The sequence below is a fragment of the Nestor notabilis genome, unplaced genomic scaffold (assembly GCF_000696875.1).
Source record: "Nestor notabilis isolate BGI_N333 unplaced genomic scaffold, ASM69687v1 scaffold7454, whole genome shotgun sequence".
In the NCBI taxonomy this organism is placed as follows: Eukaryota; Metazoa; Chordata; class Aves; order Psittaciformes; family Psittacidae; genus Nestor; species Nestor notabilis.
Genome location: NW_009925990.1, coordinates 1 through 21,186, shown reverse-complemented (window position 1 = coordinate 21,186; position 21,186 = coordinate 1). Strand labels below are relative to the sequence as shown.

The window sequence follows — 21,186 nt, the reverse complement described above, 5'->3', positions numbered from 1 at the left end:
GGCAGGATCACCTCCTCCGACCTGCTGGTCACACTTCTTTTGATGCAGCCCAGGATATGGTTGGTTTCTGGGCTGCAAGCGCACACTGAAGCCGGCTCATGTCAAGCTTCTCATTAACCAGCACCCCCAAGTCCTTCTCCGCAGGGCAAATACTTTAGTTTCCATCTTCTTTAGTTCACTGATCCCCAGTACAATATGCTGAAGGTTAGTATTTGAGTTCTCTGCAGTGACAGTCATGCACAAAGGAAAAAATGTATCTTTGAATTGAATTTTTCCCTTCCATTATACACCATAGCTACCATTTTGAATCAGCCGCTGAAGATAAACCACCAATTATGTTAATATTAACAAAGTAATGAAGCACTATTTTTTTGCTTCCAGTATTTTTTAATCTCTGAAGACCTTTGTGTTTGAAATAATTATGTTATTGGTATTTCTGCTCTAGTTAAAGGCCAATCTACAAAACATGTGAAAAAAGTACTCAGGACTAAAAGAAATTATTAGACTTTAAGTCCCTTTCTAAATATTTGCAGCTTAAAAATGCCTGTTCTACCCACACCTATAGACACACTATGGGGAATTATTTATTTCGAAGAACTAGTACTGTGCATTTGCAATAGGGGTGGGCTGAGTATTATTTTAGTTGATTTCTCCAGACATCAAGGATAATATGTAATATATACTTAAATACAACACTTAAAATGGATATAATGAATCTGAAAAAAGATATTTTTCAAATAATAATTTTCTGAAAAATGCTAAAGAAAGGTTAAGAGGTAAATAGCAAAACATGAACATTACAGAGTATGAGTTTCACACCAAGCAGCTGATGCAAAACTAATGAGCATATAATCCAATTTTGCAGTTTATTCATTTTCTATGAAGCACTGATGCAAAAACAAATACAAAACTATAGTCATTAAATTCACTGAGACAAATTCATTTTTGTAAGCTGTGAAGTACAAAGGATACACGTTATAGGTGAACTTGATTTGCCCCTTTTTCTACAAAACAAAAAGAAAAAAAAAGGCATTTGAAATTATATTAGAGAGCTTCAAAAGAGACCTAGAGAATTTATTGCCCTGATTCGGTGTATCTTAGTGTGTTTGCAATTAGTTTGATGAGAGATTGCGCAGACAAACATGCCTGCACTTACTGTGCACACAAGCAACACATCTAGGTATTTCAGGTGCATCAGGTGATGCATCCATACACTGCAGAGTTGACATGCCTCCAATATACCAGAAATCATTTGTATCTGCAGACTGTAACGCATCCAGTGAGTCTGCAGGGCAAGACCTGGATAAGTGTGTTGAACTCTGGTGCACTTGAAAGGCATCAGATACACTGGGGATTTTAAGGTTTTTGACACATACCAGTGCCCAAAAGATGCCATATTGCAAACGGGCTGTGGGATGGCTATAAATGCAGTACAGAAATCCAGAAAACTTCATTTTCATAGATTTTCAGATGGGAAAAGGAGATATGTCTTGAAAAACCCAGACACATCATAGTCATACTCACTGAGATTTTGTTCTGGACTGTTCTGAAAAGCACTGATTGTATTGCTGAGGGGACAGAAAAACTCCACTATGTCGCAATTCAGTACTACATTATAATTTGATCTCTCTTTCTTTCCCTGGAATTCTGATTAGCTATTTAATGTGGTATGATCTTTGAAAATGTATGATCTCACTTGCATCTATTTTCTGATAGTATTAATGATTCAACCTGATTTACCCATTTTTATTTCTGTATTTTCTGAACTAAATGTTCAATTTTGAATGTAATCCAATATTCTGCTAAATTTAATACAGTAATTCCATGAAGAGATTTTATCTCTCCTAATCATTTATGAATATGCATTAACAGTATCAAAGACAACCAGCAAATTTCGTCAACCAGCTGCCACTATTTTCTAGCTGGGCTTGGAGATTTAAAGAACAGGTGCTTTACATTTTAATAATACATGATCTTAAACTGAAAAATGTTTTTCTAAGAAAATCTTTAAAATAGTGAAGATTGCAGCATTTTCAAGGTATGTGACAAACACGTGTATCAACTGCATTGCTATTTTGCTAAAATCACATGCATGTAAAAATAGACATTTTTCTAAGAAAATATCAAAAAGGTGTTTCAATCTGAAACATAATCCATATTACAAGGCAGTTAGGAATGATATCTTAAAAAAACCAGTATGGGTATTTGTAAGTGGGCCAACCAACACAGTTCTGGAGTGGGAGGAATATTTTTATATTTCCATGAAAAGGCAGAGAAATTAGTTTGTCTTCATTATTTGCATTCAGATTCTAAAGGCTCTACACTGTACTGATTTCATCAGCTTTTAGTTCGGTAATTTGTCTAGAATTATATGGTTCCTTGTCAATTCTCTTCTGATTCATTCCTATTTCGTAATTTAATGTACAAAGTATGAAGAGAAACAAGAGCTAAAGATCTGAAATATCAAAAATTTCATACCAAGATATTTTAGCTATTGGTATGACAGGAAAACAGGTTTATTTTTTGTGTATTCTGTTTGTGAATGATCAGGAGGCTGCATTTATCATGTCAGTGCTGTGCAAACAGCATCAGGAACACAAAACTGATAGGAAGTAGAAAACTCTGTAGTACCACCCAATAAAGTTAGAAAACTCTGTAGCCTCACCTATTACAGTTGACTGCAGCAAACTACAGTTTATGTGCAGATACCAAACAGGTGAAAAAATGGAAGGCAAAGTAAGACCAGGATCTTAAGAGCTTCACAGATTTAAACATTTCTTTACTGCCATTTGAATAAAAATTACATGAAGAATGTAATCAGCATTTCTAATGCTCCACCCATCACACTGCCACTTCCCCTTGCAGGCTGTCAACGACCACCAGCTCACTGCTTGGAATGAACACCAACGGCTCAGATGAATATTTCCAGTCTACAAACCATGCAGAGCAAACATTCCGTAAAATGGAGAACTACCTGCAGCAGAAGCAGCTGTGTGATGTTCTGCTCATAGCTGGAGACCAAAAGATTCCAGCTCACAGGTACATTTCCCAGTACTGCTTACATGGCTTCAAAGCCTGAAATTTCCAAATGCTACTTGAATTTATGCCTGCCCTGTTCAGTTATGAAAGAACAGCTACTATAATTAGGGCATCAACTAACAACAGAATAAATTATGTGATCAACGTTTCATATCCATTATTTGAAATAGAAAGAAATTCAAATATGAACCATTGCTCTTGCCCATCTTCTCTTCTTGCTGCTGTCAAACTACAGCAAGATCAGTGAAAAAAATATGCCCAAAGCAGTCTTATGGGAGAAAATTAATTACTAATTACCCTATTAACTTAGTGTTCACTGCTATAAGATTTGAATCCTATGCTAAAGATGTTTCTATTGCACGCACACAATTTATTAGACAATAACACTGAATTTTATGCTTGCTATTGAGCTTATGAAATGATTTGCAGTCCTCCTATAATGCTTTTATTTCAAGGTTGGTTCTCAGTGCAGTGTCTGATTATTTTGCTGCAATGTTTACTAATGATGTACGTGAAGCAAAACAAGAGGAGATCAAGATGGAGGGAGTAGACCCTGATGCACTGAAAGCTTTGGTGCGCTATGCCTACACAGGTAATTCTTCCTCTATTACCCTTATCACTGTAGAGGAAGATAATATCTATTTACTGCATACATAATCATCACTTCTTCCATTTCATTCTAGTTCGTAAATCATACATATGTGATATAAACTTTTCTCTAGAGAGGATGAATAAACATTACTGGCTTATATAATAACTTATTCTAGAAGATATGCAGAGAAGTTAACATATAAATTCATAGTGGACTTCTGTCTCTAGCTAGGTACAAATTATGTCAGGAATTTTAATGAGAGAAGAACATGTTTTGACTGTTGACTCATGTAGTGACACAGAAGAGTGTACCATGAACCTTCCTGTCATGGGTAGCTAGAGAAATGGTCTGCCTGGGTGGCAGCTACTTGGCTCGCTCAAATGTCTTGAGTAGAAGTAATCAGAGGAAAATAAGAATATGACCCACAAGTAGAGCAACTTTTATAAGGAGAAAGTGCCACCACGTTCTGAAAAAGGCTTAGTTATGTTCTCTTGAAAAACTGTTTTATCATTATGAAATTAAATATTTTACTTTAATACCAGAATGCTGTATATATATTTTTCCGTAATATATTTTCTCCCGTTTTCAACATTTACCCCTGTATTGCTGAATCTGAAATGGTTGAAGCAAAGAACCAAAAATACCAAGCCAGAGAACTGTGAAATCCCTTTCATCTGCTCTATAGTGAAGAGGGGAAAAGCGCTGTAGAACATGATCACTATGGTAGTACATAATACAATTAGAAACACCCAGATCTTTCAAACCTTTTGAAGATTCTGGAACTCTGCACATTTCAGTATTTGGGAAGCCTCTCAATGCAGATGGCAGCTATTCCAGCCAGAGAGGTGAAAGGGAAACCCTTTTCACCCCTACGAAGCTGTGCAGTTCTGTGACAAAAAAAATGCCAGTATCTCAAAAGGAAGTAACAACACTTCACTGACCAGAATAGCAACTTTCTGAATTTATGAACATTGGCTCGTACACTGACCCATCCTCTCAGCTAACTCTTAGTATGAATATCAGTCACTAGGGTCCTTGTCATCTGATGTCCCACACCGGACATCGCTTGTTTGCTTCTGAGTGAAAGAACACAATGTCAATATGGAGACAGGGAGGTTTGAATATGTATCACAGGTATCTATCAGTATTTGTATAGTCTTTTTTACCAAGATCAAAGCAAACACAGACCCCATTATATTCACCATACTGGAATTAACATAACTATTACAAATCTGAGACTACTTTACCTTCTAGGTTAGGCACTTCATAAACCTGGACTTGTATAAAGAGCGATATATTGAGAAGGTTAAGCAATCTGCAACCCAGACCAGAAACATGTTTCTATACACAAAATAGACCCTATTTGTGGGTACAAGCAAAGAGATAAATAGAGGGGCAAGAGGGAATGCTGAGTAACATCTATAATGCAGTGATACTGTGCCACTAAATTAGCATACATTACCCAAGGAAATAAATTAGTATGAGCACAAAGAAGCAGGGCGGTGGGCTGCTTATTATCCACATGTATCTCAACACCATCCCACTCCATTAAATTTCATCTCTTTCAGTTCACTTAATGTACAACCATATGAAAGAACATATATAGAATTACAAAAGCAAACACCAGGCTATAAAACAGCGTAAGTTTGCTTGTGAAATCAGGATTCCCTCTTTGCTTTGAAGCATTATACTGTAATCCTTATTTAGAAGAACATGCACCAATTTTGCTGTATACATTCAGTAAATGCTCTGATTTGTATGGTAAAAAACAAACCCCAAACACTGCCCTATTCTGCACCCTGCCAGCCCTTCCTCATTTCTTGCAGAATTTGGAAGGTATTGTTTAAGTTACAGAGCAAAGAGCACCAGGAAGAGATGGGATTGTGCTAAGGTAAGACTGCTGAAGACTGCCATGGAAAATCAAGTTTTCCTACTGCTTCTGTCACAGGTTTTCATGTGATGATAACCAAACCTCTAAACTGAGTACTACTTTTCTCCTAGATAATGAAATACAAATACGACTTTCAGAGATGAGAGCTATAACTTTCAGAACTGTTTACATATTCTGCTGAAATAAATCAGAAGTGAACTTTGGACAAGAAAACTTTTACAGTTCTACTCTGATGATAATTTTGACTACAATCTCCCAATACCACCCTTCTCCCATCCACCAAGCAGTAAGGATGGAAGAACTTATTTAATTAACACCTTCCGATCTATCTATGAACATAATAAAATTCCCACACCATGTACTAATTTCATTAAAAAATTAAATACACAAGTACATGATGGAAGAAATTGGGTTTCCTGCACACACTGCTGGCATTTCCTAGCTTTTGAAATTGAAGTCCTAGTGTGTAATACAGAATTCTGATAGATATTTTTATGTATTAATATATTAATTTTAGGAAAGGTATTTCTCTAATTATACCTTTTTATTTTTTCTTTTTGACTTTTTTACTTTCTTCAGACAGAATCTGTTAATACTGTTAAAGATCTAAATAAAATCTTCCAATCACTGTACTCAAAACCCACCAAATCCTTCACATGTCAAAACATATATTTATAGAATTCTTCAGCATGAAAGGAAAGTGAATCTGTGAATCACAGGACACTTTAAAGTTTTTCAGAGAAGGAGAAAAACTGGGGAGTGGGAAGCTTTCAAGTAATAAAAATACAAATAAAATGACTGAAAACTATTTTTTTCCCCCCATATGCAAACTACACAGGTATTCTAGAGTTAAAGGAAGACACTATAGAAAGTTTGCTAGCTGCAGCTTGTCTTCTCCAGCTATCCCAGGTTATCGAGGTATGCTGCAACTTCCTCATGAAGCAGCTCCATCCTTCCAATTGCCTGGGGATTCGCTCCTTTGGAGATGCTCAGGGTTGCACAGAGCTCCTGAAGGTGGCACACACATATACTATGGTAAGATGAACAATCTAACTGTTTTTCAATTTTAATGTTAACAGCAAGTGTGAATACTCTCCTGGAAAACACATGGGCTTTGCCAAAGCAGAGCCAGCTGAGCCATGATCAGGGTTGCTGCTCTCTCCAAGACCGATGCAGTGGCTCTGCTCTTCCTATGCTGGGAGGGTCAGTTCTATAAAGTCCCTGATGCATGGGCATCTCCACCCACCTCAGTTTCTGAAGGGAAATTTAAGAGCTGTGACTGTTACAGAAGCATGGGAAGGAGAGAAAAGCATGCTTAGAAAAATAAATACTCACTTTTGTATTTCCCACTTCAGAGTGTTGCCTTTTAGAAGGACTTAGTTACTGAAGTATGCTGTATGATGTATGTGTAACATATCCTTAACATGGCTAATGTCGAGGCAAACAGCAATGACCCATTCTTATGCTTTTGATTCAACTCACAGAAAATTCAAAAGCTGATTTAAAAGTGAGACACACACAAAAAGAGCCAAAATAAAGAACGTATCAGGAAGACTTGGAATGCTAAAAAGAAGCACATCCCTGACTGGTGCATAATCCTCTGGCTTAAAGCAAGAAATGAATATTCAGAGCGTGGGAAACAGAGAAGCAAGATAGCTTGCTGTGAAACCAAATCAAGGGATAAATATTCAGGGCAACAAGATGTGCTATATAGCAACTTTAAACACAAAAAGAAGAGCAACTGCTATAGCTAAGTAAATATAAAAAGAACTACTTGTTAGGATACACATGGCAGTTTTATGTTTGAAATATTAGTGTAGTGTGTCAAAACCAGTTTAGAGACTTCATATGTTGACAGTGTTCCAGCAAGAGTACACTTGAACACTTCCACATGCTGAAATAAATGAGTGGCCTGTGTAGAATGAGGGCACTGGTTGTGCTCCCTCCTGTTGCACTAATGAATGATTTGTCTATCAGCAATCTAGATTCCTTTTATGTTTTAAGGTCTGAAAAAGGGCATTTAAGATAGAGGTTCACTCAGCCTTTATTAACCAGTATACACTATTCTGTACTCAGCTAGAAATCAGGAAATCCCCCTTTCCTCTGAGGCCTCTTTTCTCCCACCAGCTCTAGTACATGGGCATCAACTTTAAGCATTCAAAATTCACAGTCCAGATTTCTGCTAAACTGAAATAAAATCATGTGGTTAGACATATGGTTTTATGATGTCAGATAATAAAAGAGCCTTGTTTATATTTTTTTTAACCTTTCAATTCCTTCAGTCTTCCCCAGCAGTTAAGACTTTTTCTATGTTTAGAACTGTGTGCCACAGATATGGCAGTTGGGTCTTTACGTTCACTCTCTATGTAAAGAGGTCATGGTGAATCAATGAGACTCAGCAGTACTGTGCATACAGGCTTTACACTATGTCTTCCTGAAAATAGCCAGGAGCATTTCCACATCTAGAACCACCTCCCGTTATCTTGTGAGCAACACAGACTGAGAATGTTGCCAAGAAAGAGGACCTTGCATATCATAAAACCACCTACCAGGTTTGCAGCTACTGACTATTTAGAGCCAGAAGAGGAAATCTGCAGCTTTTTCAAATAACCTTAAAGAAAATTTTTTTTTAGCCCTCAAAGTGATATTACAGAACACTTGGGGGAATAAGAGATCATAACAATGTATAAAAAGCCAAGTGTTGTGGAAGAAGATAAATAAAACATTCTGTTTTGTTTCATGCCAAGCTCACCCACTTGAAATGTGTACGTTACGGGAAGACCATAATGTTGTACTGTAAATATAGACCATTCAAATGAACTAGTAGTATTTAAACATTTTGAGAAGATAATCAGCTGTGAACAGCACATCCAGTCAATAAAAGCAGACACAATAGAGACCTTCCCCTTCAATTACTTTAGCCATTGAAGCAAAATATTAACAGTTTCCTGCCTGGTATCTTTTCATGCAGCTAGAGCTTGTTCTGATAAACATCTTGTGCTATATTTGTAAGTACATGTGGACTGGCCTTCCTGTTCCTATTCTCTGATTGTCACAAAATATTAAAGCAGGATACGCATAACAGAGCAAAGTTAACATCTCCTTTAATCACTGATACTTCTATATGTAGATCCTTGGTACTCTTGAAAAAAGTTACACAAAGCTAAGAAACTACTGAAAACAAATAATAAGAACATCAGCTACACTAAAATCTCTCCACATGCCCTATTTCAATCTGATTCCCACATATGATATATTTCTTCCAGGTACACAAATTAACATCTCAAATGCAGACATTAATTCCTATGTGTATTTCTTTGCAAGTAACATAAAACCACAACTCTCTCAACAAAATTTTTTCTTCCTTTAGAGTTAGCACCAGCAAGGATACTTAATATAATTTAATATCAATTCTAATACAGTTGTAACTTGAGTGTGCAACCTATTATTTTTATGAAAAATATTTCTTTGAAAGATTCCAGAGATTTAATATTTGTTGCCATTTCTGGAGCTGGTGAGTTTTATCACAGTAATTAAAGACTGAGAGTCCTTTGCTGGGACAGGTCCAATTTTCTATTGCCCAGAAAGTACTTTTAGAAAAGTGATTTTAATTTCCCTTGCTGGAGACATACAGTCAGCACCTGGCACTGCTCATTGCAAAAGGGTTGGAAGGTTTCAATGTAATTTGCTGAAAACTTTTGAATCCGATTGCTGGAGAAGGTACATACTTTATTTGAATGCCCCTTTGGCATTCTTAAGATACACATTCAATCTAATTGTGGTTTTGTTAAGCAGCAGCGTTAGGATCACACTGGTGGACAAAACTGCCAGTGGCAAATCCCTAAGACAGGACATACTGACAAGAAGCCTGACAAGCACATCTGTAAGCATGGCAGGGTGAAGATGAGCATTATTGTTTGGTTCTGCCAGAGTAAGGCACCAAAGAGGAACCAAAATCTCCCTTAACTGGTAGAATGAGATGCAGTGATCTTTAGAATAAATATTGCATTTCAGTATACTGTAGAAGAGAACAGGAACGAAATACAGGCAAAGACTACATTATCCAAGAAAATGTTATTTCAAGGTGTGAAAATCATCAGTGCATTGAAATCTTTTTTTTTTTCCCCCGTTTAGGACCACTTCACAGAAGTAATAAAAAACCAGGAATTTCTGTTGCTCCCTGCTAACGAAATTGCAAAGCTGCTGTCTAGTGATGACATCAATGTTCCAGATGAAGAAGCCATATTCCAGGCATTAATGATGTGGGTGAGGCATGATTTGCAAAACCGGCAACGAGACCTAGGAATGCTTCTTTCTTACATTAGACTGCCCCTACTTTCCCCCCAGGTAAATGAATGTAAGGGGCTAACAGGAGCTTAACTACTAGCAGAAATGCTTGCCTCAAGCATCATTTAGAGAGAGAGAGTTATGTGAAAAGGTTGTGGGTTTGGCTGCAGTGTTTTGGTGGGGTTTTTTTTGGGTGTGTCCCCCCTTTTTCTTTTAACTGTATAGGAGATACGTATTGGTTGTATTGATGAAAAAAATCCCACCATTCCAGTGTAAATACTAGGCTCAGAATTACCTCTATACAAATGTCAGTCTAATGGTATTACAAAAGTACAGTGTTTATTTTTTTGGGGTAGCAACTGTAGTATTTATTTTTCCTCTAATAACATAGCAACATAGATGCTATGCAAAGATATTTATTCACATTTACCAAACTGCAGGACAGATAAGGCACAATACTTATTTCTTTACTGCCATAAAACCCAGACAAAAATAAAAGTGTCTAGATTACTGCTGATTGTTCCAAGCATTGGAGTTACTTGTCCTTTAAGACTAAAAGAGATGCTTCATTAAAAAAGTTCCAGAGATAGACGTAACTTGTTTTATAGTCAGCTGACACTGTTGTATCTGTGTCGTAGAGAATCTATGTATCACATCAGAAAAGCTTATAGGAGTATCTAGACTGTCAGGATGCTACAGCTATTTTACTGATCACCATGACTGAAGCTGCAAATACTCACCTTTGGATTAACTATCAAAATACTATGTACATTCGAAACATATTTAACATACTGTGATATTCAGAGAGATGTCCCGTATTTTATGTTAGATTTGCTCACACTCACTTCAAAAGGAGTTTTGCATTCAGAGGGTGCAGTACTACACTGGCAATTTTAATCTTTTCTAAATGCTAAAAGAAGTGGTTTTGGGGAAAGGAAAAAAAAAAAAGAAAAAGCAAAGGCATCATATATAAAGTCTTTTTTGCTTGCTTTTATATTATTTTGCTTACATTAAAGCAGAGTTTCCAGCAAAGCTTGAGTGAGAGGAGAACCAGAAATGAGTTTTGTAGCTACAAATACTTTAATTAATAATGTACATACAGTTTTAATGATTTAGATATCTATGTAAAGATCATCACTTTTCATTTCTCAGTTACTAGCTGATCTAGAAAATAGTCCAATGTTTGCAGACGACCTAGAGTGTCAGAAGCTTCTTATGGAGGCTATGAAGTACCACCTTCTACCAGAGAGACGGTCCATGATGCAAAGCCCTCGAACTAAGCCTAGAAAATCTACAGTGGGTGCACTTTATGCTGTAGGAGGTATGGATGCCACTAAAGGTAAGTTCAGAGATTAACTTCATCGTATTAGTTTAACTGTATTAATGAATTGTATTACAGACACCCAGACAATATATGACAATTATTTAAAGATTTGTTAGGAAAACAGCAATTTAGGGATGAAGAAGAAAAAAATAATCACAGAACACAATCCTATGTATTAGATGTTTTTTCTTCTTGCAAGAATCATGTTTCAAAATGATGTACATACATCTTGAAATGCAGACTAAAGAATTTTGACTCGGTGATCTTAAAATTAAGTTTTGTAACAATTTGTGCATATAGTTTGATTTCACAATTCATAATAAAAACATAATATTCAGAAGATTTTCACATTCATTTAATGTTGGTTTAAAACCCTGTGCTCCATTTTTTGACAAAGTTAGAAGGCTGGAAAAATTTTGAAAGAAATTAAAATAAACCCAGAAAGCATTACTGAACTATATAGAACACTTAGCTAAAGCTTCTCAATCCTTACTATAAAATTTTAGCTGGAAAGATTTGTACTTTATCAGGAGTGCAACAGTAAGTGGAGCTTTTTTTCAGGACTTCATGCACAAGTTTTATTCAGGTTTGTAGTTGAAAGTTAAATGTTGTAAATGTATTCCAGTTTTTATTATGTGATTTTCACAACTAAAATCAGTTTACAGCTTTATATATTACACTATTCTATTTACTAAGGTGCGTATTATATGATTTTCTACAGGAACCTTAACTTCAAACCCACAGCTTGGAGCCAAAGAAGTCTAATTAGTTTAAAGTCTAGTAACTTGCTGAACAGTATTACTTTTAGTGGTGTGAGTTCACGTTTAATAGAAATACAAAGAAGAAAATCCATTTCATGGTTTGCAAAAAGTTGCCGATGACTTATTTTTGTTGTATGAGAGGTCTTACAGTGCTACCTTACTGTCTCTGTTCAATCAAATCAGGTGCAAAATACACATTCATCACTATCACATCATGAAAACACTCATTCCTAGGATAATTCAGCAAAATGAAGTTAAACCTTAGCAATTAGTATAGTTTCATTTAAGATACTGATTATTTATGAATTATAGCAAACAACCAAGAATTCAAGGTAATCTTTAAATTAACTTCTACCAAAATAAAAATAAATCTTTCTAATAGGTTTTTTCTCAGTAAAGGTTATGCAAAGAAAGGGCTATTTCAGTCAACATCTGCACTTCCTTTTGGTGCCTCTTTTACTTATTACCTTGGAACAAAGCCAATTGTTTGAACTTTTGCCTTTTGATGGTTAAGAAGAACTGCACTTCCTCTCTTTCCTGCTGTCCTCTACAGCTCTGACTCATACTTTGAGTTTGTGCTGGATTGTAAGATAAAGGAAACTGCACCTAAAAGGCGATTCACTGGAAGAACAACACTGGCGCAGCAACCTCCCCTGGCAATAATATGCTTTCTGTGATAAAGAAAACTGTCAGGGAATGCCAGGTTTGGCTTTGTGCTTATCTCAGGTGGTATATGAAGTCAAATCTCAACTTCAAATGATCAAAAGAAGATCAAAGAGCTACTCTGGGCTGGTATTTTGAAAAACGTGAATGTGCCTAAACCACATTTAACTTCCAAAAGCTACCTTCCAGCCTCTGTAAAAATTGCAGCCCGCAGGCTATGTATGAACACACTGTATATCTTAAAGTATTTTTCCTTTTAGTTAGTGTGCAAGTAACTTCTTTTGAAGCTAAGAACTTTAGGGTACTCCCATATTAGCATAGAATAAATGAGAAGAAATCAAAGCAAAATAACTGACAAAATGGGAAGAACAGTCAAAGTAATCCAGTTACTCAAAGTAAAAGAGGACAGGAAAGGGGAAAAAGTAGAATTTCTTTTGTTGCAGACGGATCTAGTAGCTTCTTTCAAGTCTATGCCTCTGGAAAAGCATACAGATGAGAGAAGATATATCCTGAGATAGGCTCTAACTTCACTAGATCACTTGAGTGTATCAGATGATCTCTAGGAGACCTCTAAACCAAATGATACCTTTCTTTTCTCCTTTATTGCATGGTTGTTTTGCTGTTGTAAATAATTCTTCAGCCATTACCTACCTATTGTAATTCTCAAAACACTACTTCTCTAGTGTCAAATCCCAGTCAAGGAATAGACAAGAAATCAGCTCTGTTTTTCTCATCTTCAGCTGAGCTGAAGCTGAGCTCCAGGGTGCACAGTATACGCAACTGGCAATTGCCTCTTCTAGTGTGGTTGCTACTCAGCCATCTCCCCACTGTGCTAAATCATTTCTCAAAGAAGCAAATATGGCTGCTAAATGACTGTCAGGACGCAGTGCATGGAAAAGTGTCCATTTTGAATGGCAGAGAGCTAGGGCCTTATGAATAATTGCAGCAAAAATATTACTAGAATTTCAGTGACCTGAAAAAATTGAAAATACAACTTACATGTTACAGCAGACAAGCAGTTACTGCAAGGCTGCTGCAAAGATGAACCTCGGTGAAGCTACCTGAGGGAACCAAATGCGTACTCACACACAACACAGTCTACTGCCTGTCACTATCATAAAAAGGAAATATCCAAACTATTCATGAAGATGCATGCCCAAGTCCTAAGACACACAGACACATGGGTACATTTTCCATTTCTGATATGACTAATGGTTGGAGTACAAACATATTTAAAGAGTACGTAATTGTGAGGTACTGCATTCGTAAGAAATATTTAAAAAGCCACAACTACCTACATGGTGTTTAAGTGAGTAACAGGTTTAACGTATCTCCAAAATTTTCAGTATTAAAAAATCTGCTGGCATGTAATTCTGCATCTTCTTGCCTCCAGTTAATTCTCATAGATTTGACAATCACATATGCATGCAACTAATGCAGCTTTCTCATTAGGTTCACATTTCATAAATGAAGGTCTTGGGGAGCCACTGTTGAAGTCCACACACAGAATTAAAACATGATAATTTAATACTGTTTTTCAGTGTGCTGATCACTGACTGCTGGGTCATGTTTTTTACAGGTACCACTACAATTGAAAAATATGATCTTAGGACTAACAGTTGGATACAAATTGGTACTATGAATGGTAGACGATTACAGTTTGGAGTTGCAGTAATTGACAACAAGCTCTATATTGTGGGGGGAAGAGATGGTCTGAAAACATCTAACATTGTGGAATGTTTCAACCCTATCACCAAAGTTTGGACTATAATGCCTCCTATGTCAACACACAGGCATGGCCTAGGTAAGAGGTGCCCTTTCCTTGTAAGTACATTACATACGATCAATTTTGGTAGATGCAAACACTGCTGACATAATTTCTTAAGCATTTAGTAACATGTGGACATATTTGTAGAAGATATTTTTCAAAGACAGAGTTGCCTACTGCCTTGATTTAATGACAGTGATATTTATTAGTATTCACTGATTCTTCTATTGCGCTGGTCTTCCAAAGTTAATTTTGCTTTTAGAAAGTTACAAAAAACAAGCAACAGTGAAAATAATCAACTCTTTGTCCAACTGAACAGTCTAGAGAGATGTCTGTGATACAGTGACAGTCTGATTTAAATTTTTTTTAAATTATAACTTAAGTTGAGCCCACCGGTACCAAACACCTGTGAAAATCAGATCAGAGAATTACCCACACTGAAGAAAACACTGGGGTAAGGAAATAAGTACAACTTCACTAATTTTAATGCTGTAACTACGAGAAGTTTTAGAGAGCTCTGCCATGGCTTAGTACCTATGGCTCTTTTCTGCACAATATTCCTTAACATTATTCACAGTGAATGAATACGTATGAAATCCAGAATTCAATTCTGGAAGTATTAAAAAATAAGGATAAATTTACAGTTAAAACGACTGTAAGGGAGGGAATACGATGATTTCTGAAATATTTCTATATCACAGTTCTTATGAAAAAGCTGGCTTCTCTTAAGTTTACAGGAACAGGTACTGCTTGAAATCCTTGGTAAGTTCAAATGATAGGGAATACTTTTATTTGAATGAATAATAGAAAAAGGTTGATCGCTACCAGCTAGTGTGTCAGATTTATATAGCAAATACTATTAGGTAGCAGAGGAAGAGATAACAAAGCAGATTAAATATTTCTCATTGAAGTCTTTATACTTACCAGCTGCAGGGGCATAATTCTGTCCAACAAGTTGGTCACAGTGATAAATTTGAGTACCCAAAGTCAGCCTTTTATGTGTGCATCAGCCTGGTTTGCAATGGTGCTTTACAGCTACAGCTCCTACTAGCTTCAGTGTGATTTTGTGGAGACTCAACACTCTTGTAAAAAATCAGGCCATGTGTATTTAGGCCCAAAAAGACAGATTTAGAAAACTTCTAAGCAGACAGATGCAAACATTTTGCTTTACCCAACAAAGGAAGCAAACAGCAGCAGCAACGGCAGCTCCCCAAAGCCCTTCTCTCCTGAGAAGGGTATGTCCACACAGAGCTTTGCAGAGACAGCCAAGTGCACTCTCCTGGGCCTCAAGGACAACTGATGGAAGCCAGCTCTATCCAAAAGTGTGTTCGCCTTACAGGCATTAAAATGTTACGGTACTTAGCTCGTAAGGACAGCCAGCTACCCCCCACTCAGGCTTTATGCTGGCCAGACTACAGAGCTTCAGCTGGCTCAGAGTAAGGACAGGTCATTGATTTGGGCATATTTTTCCTTGCCTGGCTCAACCTTCGCCTTTCTTTAAAAGAACAGTAATGCTTCTCACTTAGGGTCTCAAATTCATTTCCAAACAAGGTCAACAGAAGTGGAAGAGACAAAAGTCCAAGAAGAGAACATCAGAACTAAAGCAGATTTCCTCTAAGCTTTTGGCAAATGATAATTTTATTCAGAACAACACCGTATATGAAGTATTTTGTTTATCTTTGTTTATTCTGCCAAATGATAAGGCACCTTTTAGATAGTTTAATACCAGCTTAAATTGTTCATATAATATGCAGAATTAAAGTATGAAGTTAATACACTATTGGTAACTGAAATTATTAGATATTGTGATTTGTCCCTAATTCTGTCTTTTAAGGAGTAGCAATGCTTGAAGGACCAATGTATGCTGTTGGTGGCCATGATGGATGGAGTTACCTTAATACCGTAGAAAGATGGGACCCACAAGCACGGCAATGGAATTACGTTGCCAGCATGTCAACCCCTAGAAGCACCGTAGGGGTTGCAGCATTAAATAGCAAGTATGTCAACAGGAAAACTGCTCTTTGGTTTTTCGTTTGCTTCCTTCCTTGCAAATATAGTTTCTTAAATTTTCTTTTCAATCATATAGTAATTAACCACCTTGAGAAAAAGAGAAAATACAATGCACAACAAGAACGGAAAGCTTTTCCTCTGTTGTGTGGTAAATTGTTTTCAAACTTGCAGTCATGTTTTAAACATATTTCATCCCTTTTAAGGTACAACAATTTGAAAGTGTTATTACATGCATATCAGAATTTTACCTAGAATATAACTTATGGGATAAAAGATCAGCTACTTTAAAAAAATATTCCTAGTTTATATTTACACCCTAAAATCACAGTTTGTAAGGGCGCACCAATTGAATGAATACATACAGAAACAGCCATTCCTCTGTCATTTTACACCTCCTGCATGCAGCTACATTGCCAATGTAAAAGCTCACAGTCACGAATAACTTTTAAATGTTTAAAAATACATGTTGTGTTCAATGAAAGGTAGACAAGTTTCATAATTAGGCATGGAATAAACAGCCTCCTACAAGTCTTACCCTACCCAGATTTATTCTGCCCTTCATCTATTGCTTAAATGCACTGAGATCATGTGCTCACTGTATAGTGGTTTTCCCACAAAGATTTCCAAAACATATTTAAAATTCTCCTAAGACACTAAAGTCACTCAAGCCCTTTTACATGGGAACAGACACATGTATGAATACTGTGTAGCCTGCAGTTAACAGCGTGTTAACACCTTATTGTATGTTCCTATTAGAAAGTAGGAGGAATAATTCATAAAGTAATGCCAAACAGAACTCCGTTTTCCTTCTTCAGCACCAGAGTCTGGTGCTAGAAATACAAAATACCCCTGTAACAGGCCCCAGGTTCTGTTGGAGAGGATGGCTTCAGCGCACCTTCCTTCTTATTTAAATCTGGGGAAAGCTCTTAGCAATGACAGTTTGTAGGGCCCTGGAATACTACAGTTGCAGACAGACCACTGCATTTATATCGAAACTTTATCACTGGCTTCCCTGTTTACTTCTTAAATTCCAGAAAAAGAAGAATAAGGAGCAGAAACAAAGATGTCAGGAAACTAGTATTTGCAAAAGCAAAAACTTCTTCACATACAAGTCAGGGTTTTGCACTCCAACACAGCACAATTTTAATGACTAACTCAAAAGTCCAAGAAAGACAGAACTGCCTGTTCGAGTTCCTTTGTACCTCAGAGGAAATGTTCTCAGCATAAACTTCACCAGAAACTCGTGTTGGTACCTTCCACAGCAACATGCAGGAAACCACTTTGTCAAAGAGGAAATCCAGCCTGATCCTGACTCTGCTCTCAATCACTCCTGATAGAAGCTGTCTCCAGCCTGGCTTAAATCATGTCTGTTAGCCTAGTGATGTAATTTCTGGCATACCAGGGGAAGCCGAGATCAAATGTCCATCATTCGGTGCTACTGCTATGGTCTAACCAAGCAGAATGCTTCTCCTTTTCCTGCTTCCCTAAGTCACACTGTATTTTTTTTTCTTTAAACCTGACCAGAAAAGACTTTAATTTCTGTAAATACCACTTTTTGACCACTTTTGGACTTGATTTCCTTAGAGAATGGGACACACAACCATGTTTCTGGACATGTTACAGAGAACAAAAGATCCCAACCACTCTGTTTGTATATACAGTGACTTCCTCTCCCTGTGAAAGCTGTATAAACAAGTAGTCTGTATCTAATGGCATGATGTGAAAAGAAAACAATCAAATCCTCAAGTTTTCTATGGGTCAGGCAACAAACTGCATAGCTGAACTCAAGCCTGTCTTCCATTCACAAACATTAGAAGAGAGTGCTAGAAATTCTGTATTATTTTAAGAGTGGTCAAGAATCTTCTAGTTAAATCATACACCAGAGCAGTCTGAAAGTTTCTCCAGCCACTGGAGAAAAACAGGCACTTTTGAAACAAAATTCAATTGATCTGGTTTAGATGATTTTGGAAAAGTTCACATGTTCCCTAGATCTCTAATTACGTTCACTAAGTAAGTTCAATTTCATGGCAGTAAGTATTAGGCAGGTTTTAAAGGGACAAGAACAACTGGCATACTCAACATCTGAACACCTCTGCTGTTTTTACATCCAGTATGTATGCTATCATTAGGCTAGTAGCGTACAAGTTAGCTTGAAACACAAGAGAAATTCAGGCTTTGTAAAATGCCTTGACAAAAAGCAACAGAACTCCTGTGCTTCTTAACGTGGATTTCCATCATTTGTTCTTAGATGTTATCCCAACATCAGCTAGTTTAAATCTCCATTTTTGGTCATTTGCTGAGTACCTTTAGACTGAGCAGAGAAGTTACCTGTATGGTAACATCTGTCCAGAAGATCTTCTTAAATACAAACCCTGAGGAAACAATATTTAGTATATTTTTGATATATGTTTTTGTTATATAATGGCATTATTGAAGGGTTTTTTTACATACAATAGCATAGGAAAAATGCTTAATGCAATACACTAAGATGTCAAATACTCCATAAACCTGTCATATGGAATACTACCCATATATTTCAAACATATGTAGCATCTTTCTACCAAATTCCATATATAGCTCACATTTAAAGAAGCTGATACGCATTTTAAAGGTTAATTTTCATATAATACTGTTTGAAAATATACACTGCAAAGGAAGAATGTACCTTCCTTCATATAATATGCAAAACGCTTTGTGTAAGGAAAGTTCCAGAGTGTAGCTGTCAGACAGCAAATAATGAGCCTAAAGATAATTTTAAAGTGGTTTGAATGAATAAAATTCCTATTAAAATGACAGTCTAAAGACTGAAATTGTTTGCCGCCTTCTGTGTAATTATCCCAGACTATATGCTGTCGGTGGACGAGATGGGAGCTCCTGCTTGAAATCAATGGAATGTTTTGATCCACACACGAACAAGTGGAGCATATGTGCTTCCATGTCCAAAAGAAGAGGCGGTGTCGGTGTTGCAACATACAATGGGTTTTTATATGCTGTGGGAGGTCATGATGCACCTGCTTCCAACCACTGCTCTCGACTTTCTGACTGTGTAGAAAGGTAAGGAGTTCATTTTTTAATTTTCCTTTTCTTTTTTTAAATACATTCCAGGAAGGAAATATTAAATAACCTATAGCAGCAAAGGAAATCTTTTCACAATTGGAATGTTACGTCTGCAAAACGTTACACTTTTTAAAATAGTATTTTGAACAGAGTAACTGATTTCCAATGCACTTGTGGTAACAAAAAACCTTCAGAAACAAATTCTCCCCAGCTCCTTCTCCTGTTTGAGCTGCCCAGGAGCCAGGTAAAGACAAGTCAACAAGTAAGACACATACAACACGTGACCTTTCTGTTTCTCAAGTGCCAAAACCCACGCTTGGGCTACTTGCATCATATATTGAAAGAACTAAAAACTTTTCAGCTGTTTCTTCCTCCAAGAACTCAGGTGATATTAAGCAAAATGTCAATGGGTATCCATCAACACTGCTGTCATTTGGGGACAAGAAAGGCAAAGTTAGCAAGCATTCATCTCCCTGTTGTGATAACAATAGTTCAGTTCTGTTCCCAGTTAGATGATGTAAACCTGGAGCTACCCTGGAATTCACTTGAATTCACAGTGGAAGTTGACTGGATACAAATCAGAAATAAAATCAACATTAATGCAAAATACTACCATGCATTTTGTATTAAAACTTTGATCAATCCTATGAGATATTTAACTGATTTTATAGTAAAATTCCTGAAAACTGAAGTTCTGACAGGAAAGAGAAATCTTTAAGGAGTAAGAAAAAAGAATATACTGAAATTAACTTTGCTGAGTCAACTGATGGCCATGTTATCATAGTCTCAGGCCTCATTTATGTTGAAAAAGCACTGATTCTTTAAGCTGATAGAAATGAAGAGACTGTAATCAGAAAGTGAAAATATGGGCATTTTTAATGTGCTTGAAGACCCCTCTGGTGGCCAAATATACACATTACTCAATTACCTATACTACCTCATGGTGTAAACTGAACTACAGTGTAGCAGAAAATAAGCAAATATCAGTCATTTAAATTTGAAATGTGTTTCTACTATTTATTTTTCTAACTTTTATTATAAAAAATCCTAGGTATGATCCTAAAACAGATGCTTGGACAACAGTGGCCCCCTTGAGTGTACCTCGGGATGCAGTTGGAATTTGCCCTCTGGGGGATAGATTATATGCTGTTGGGGGCTATGATGGCCATACGTACCTGGATACTGTGGAGTCTTATGATGCTCAAAATAATGAATGGACAGAGGTAACAGGAAGAATTGCCTAAGAAATGAGAATTTTTCATGCAGCTGGGAAGAATTCTGTCCAAATAACGGACAAACAAAAAATATTATGTTGCAAAATTAGCACTGGTTTTGTGAAAAATGCTGTATTAGGATGCGGTAATAGTGTAGTTGGGCTGTACAAAATACTGGTTACCTCTCCTGTGTAAAATTTTTCAGATTAAAGGGTAGAGGCAGTACATGGGCTTGTGACCCAGGTCGCACAAATCATTTTGTACTTGAAAGTGCATAAATTTGCAGCTGTTGGAGCTGGCATGTGTTTGTGGGCAATGCCCTCTACTGGAGACACTTCCAAGTTTTTATGTTTATGGCCATCACCATTGAGACCAAGAGGAAATACTTTTAACTGTCAAAATGCTTTTGTAGCTACACAGTTTATGTTTTTGGAACACAGGATACAAGTGTCTTTCACAAAAGTTGAGAGCAACACCACCAGCCTACACTCCTCTACCTCTCAGAGGCTGCTGAAGCCTTTCTCCAAAAGCCCAAACTGCATTTTTAGAGTCCTGGTTAAATCTTTCTTTATATATATAT

At 36.7% G+C, this 21,186-nt stretch overlaps 1 protein-coding gene across 1 annotated transcript in view; it reads left to right on the top strand.

Moving 5' to 3' along the window:
- Positions 1 to 20,615, top strand: part of KLHL4 (kelch-like family member 4) — a gene marked incomplete at its 3' end in the record, with an annotated part of 42,567 nt that extends 21,952 nt beyond the window's left edge. Inside the window, exons 2-10 of the mRNA XM_010013312.1 lie at positions 2,866 to 3,039; positions 3,495 to 3,631; positions 6,361 to 6,557; positions 9,657 to 9,869; positions 10,962 to 11,148; positions 14,137 to 14,361; positions 16,160 to 16,322; positions 19,177 to 19,389; positions 20,444 to 20,615. Coding sequence (XP_010011614.1) covers positions 2,866 to 3,039; positions 3,495 to 3,631; positions 6,361 to 6,557; positions 9,657 to 9,869; positions 10,962 to 11,148; positions 14,137 to 14,361; positions 16,160 to 16,322; positions 19,177 to 19,389; positions 20,444 to 20,615 — 1,681 coding nt within the window. The remainder of the gene's footprint in view (positions 1 to 2,865; positions 3,040 to 3,494; positions 3,632 to 6,360; positions 6,558 to 9,656; positions 9,870 to 10,961; positions 11,149 to 14,136; positions 14,362 to 16,159; positions 16,323 to 19,176; positions 19,390 to 20,443) is intronic.
- Between the last annotated feature and the right edge of the window lie 571 nt (positions 20,616 to 21,186).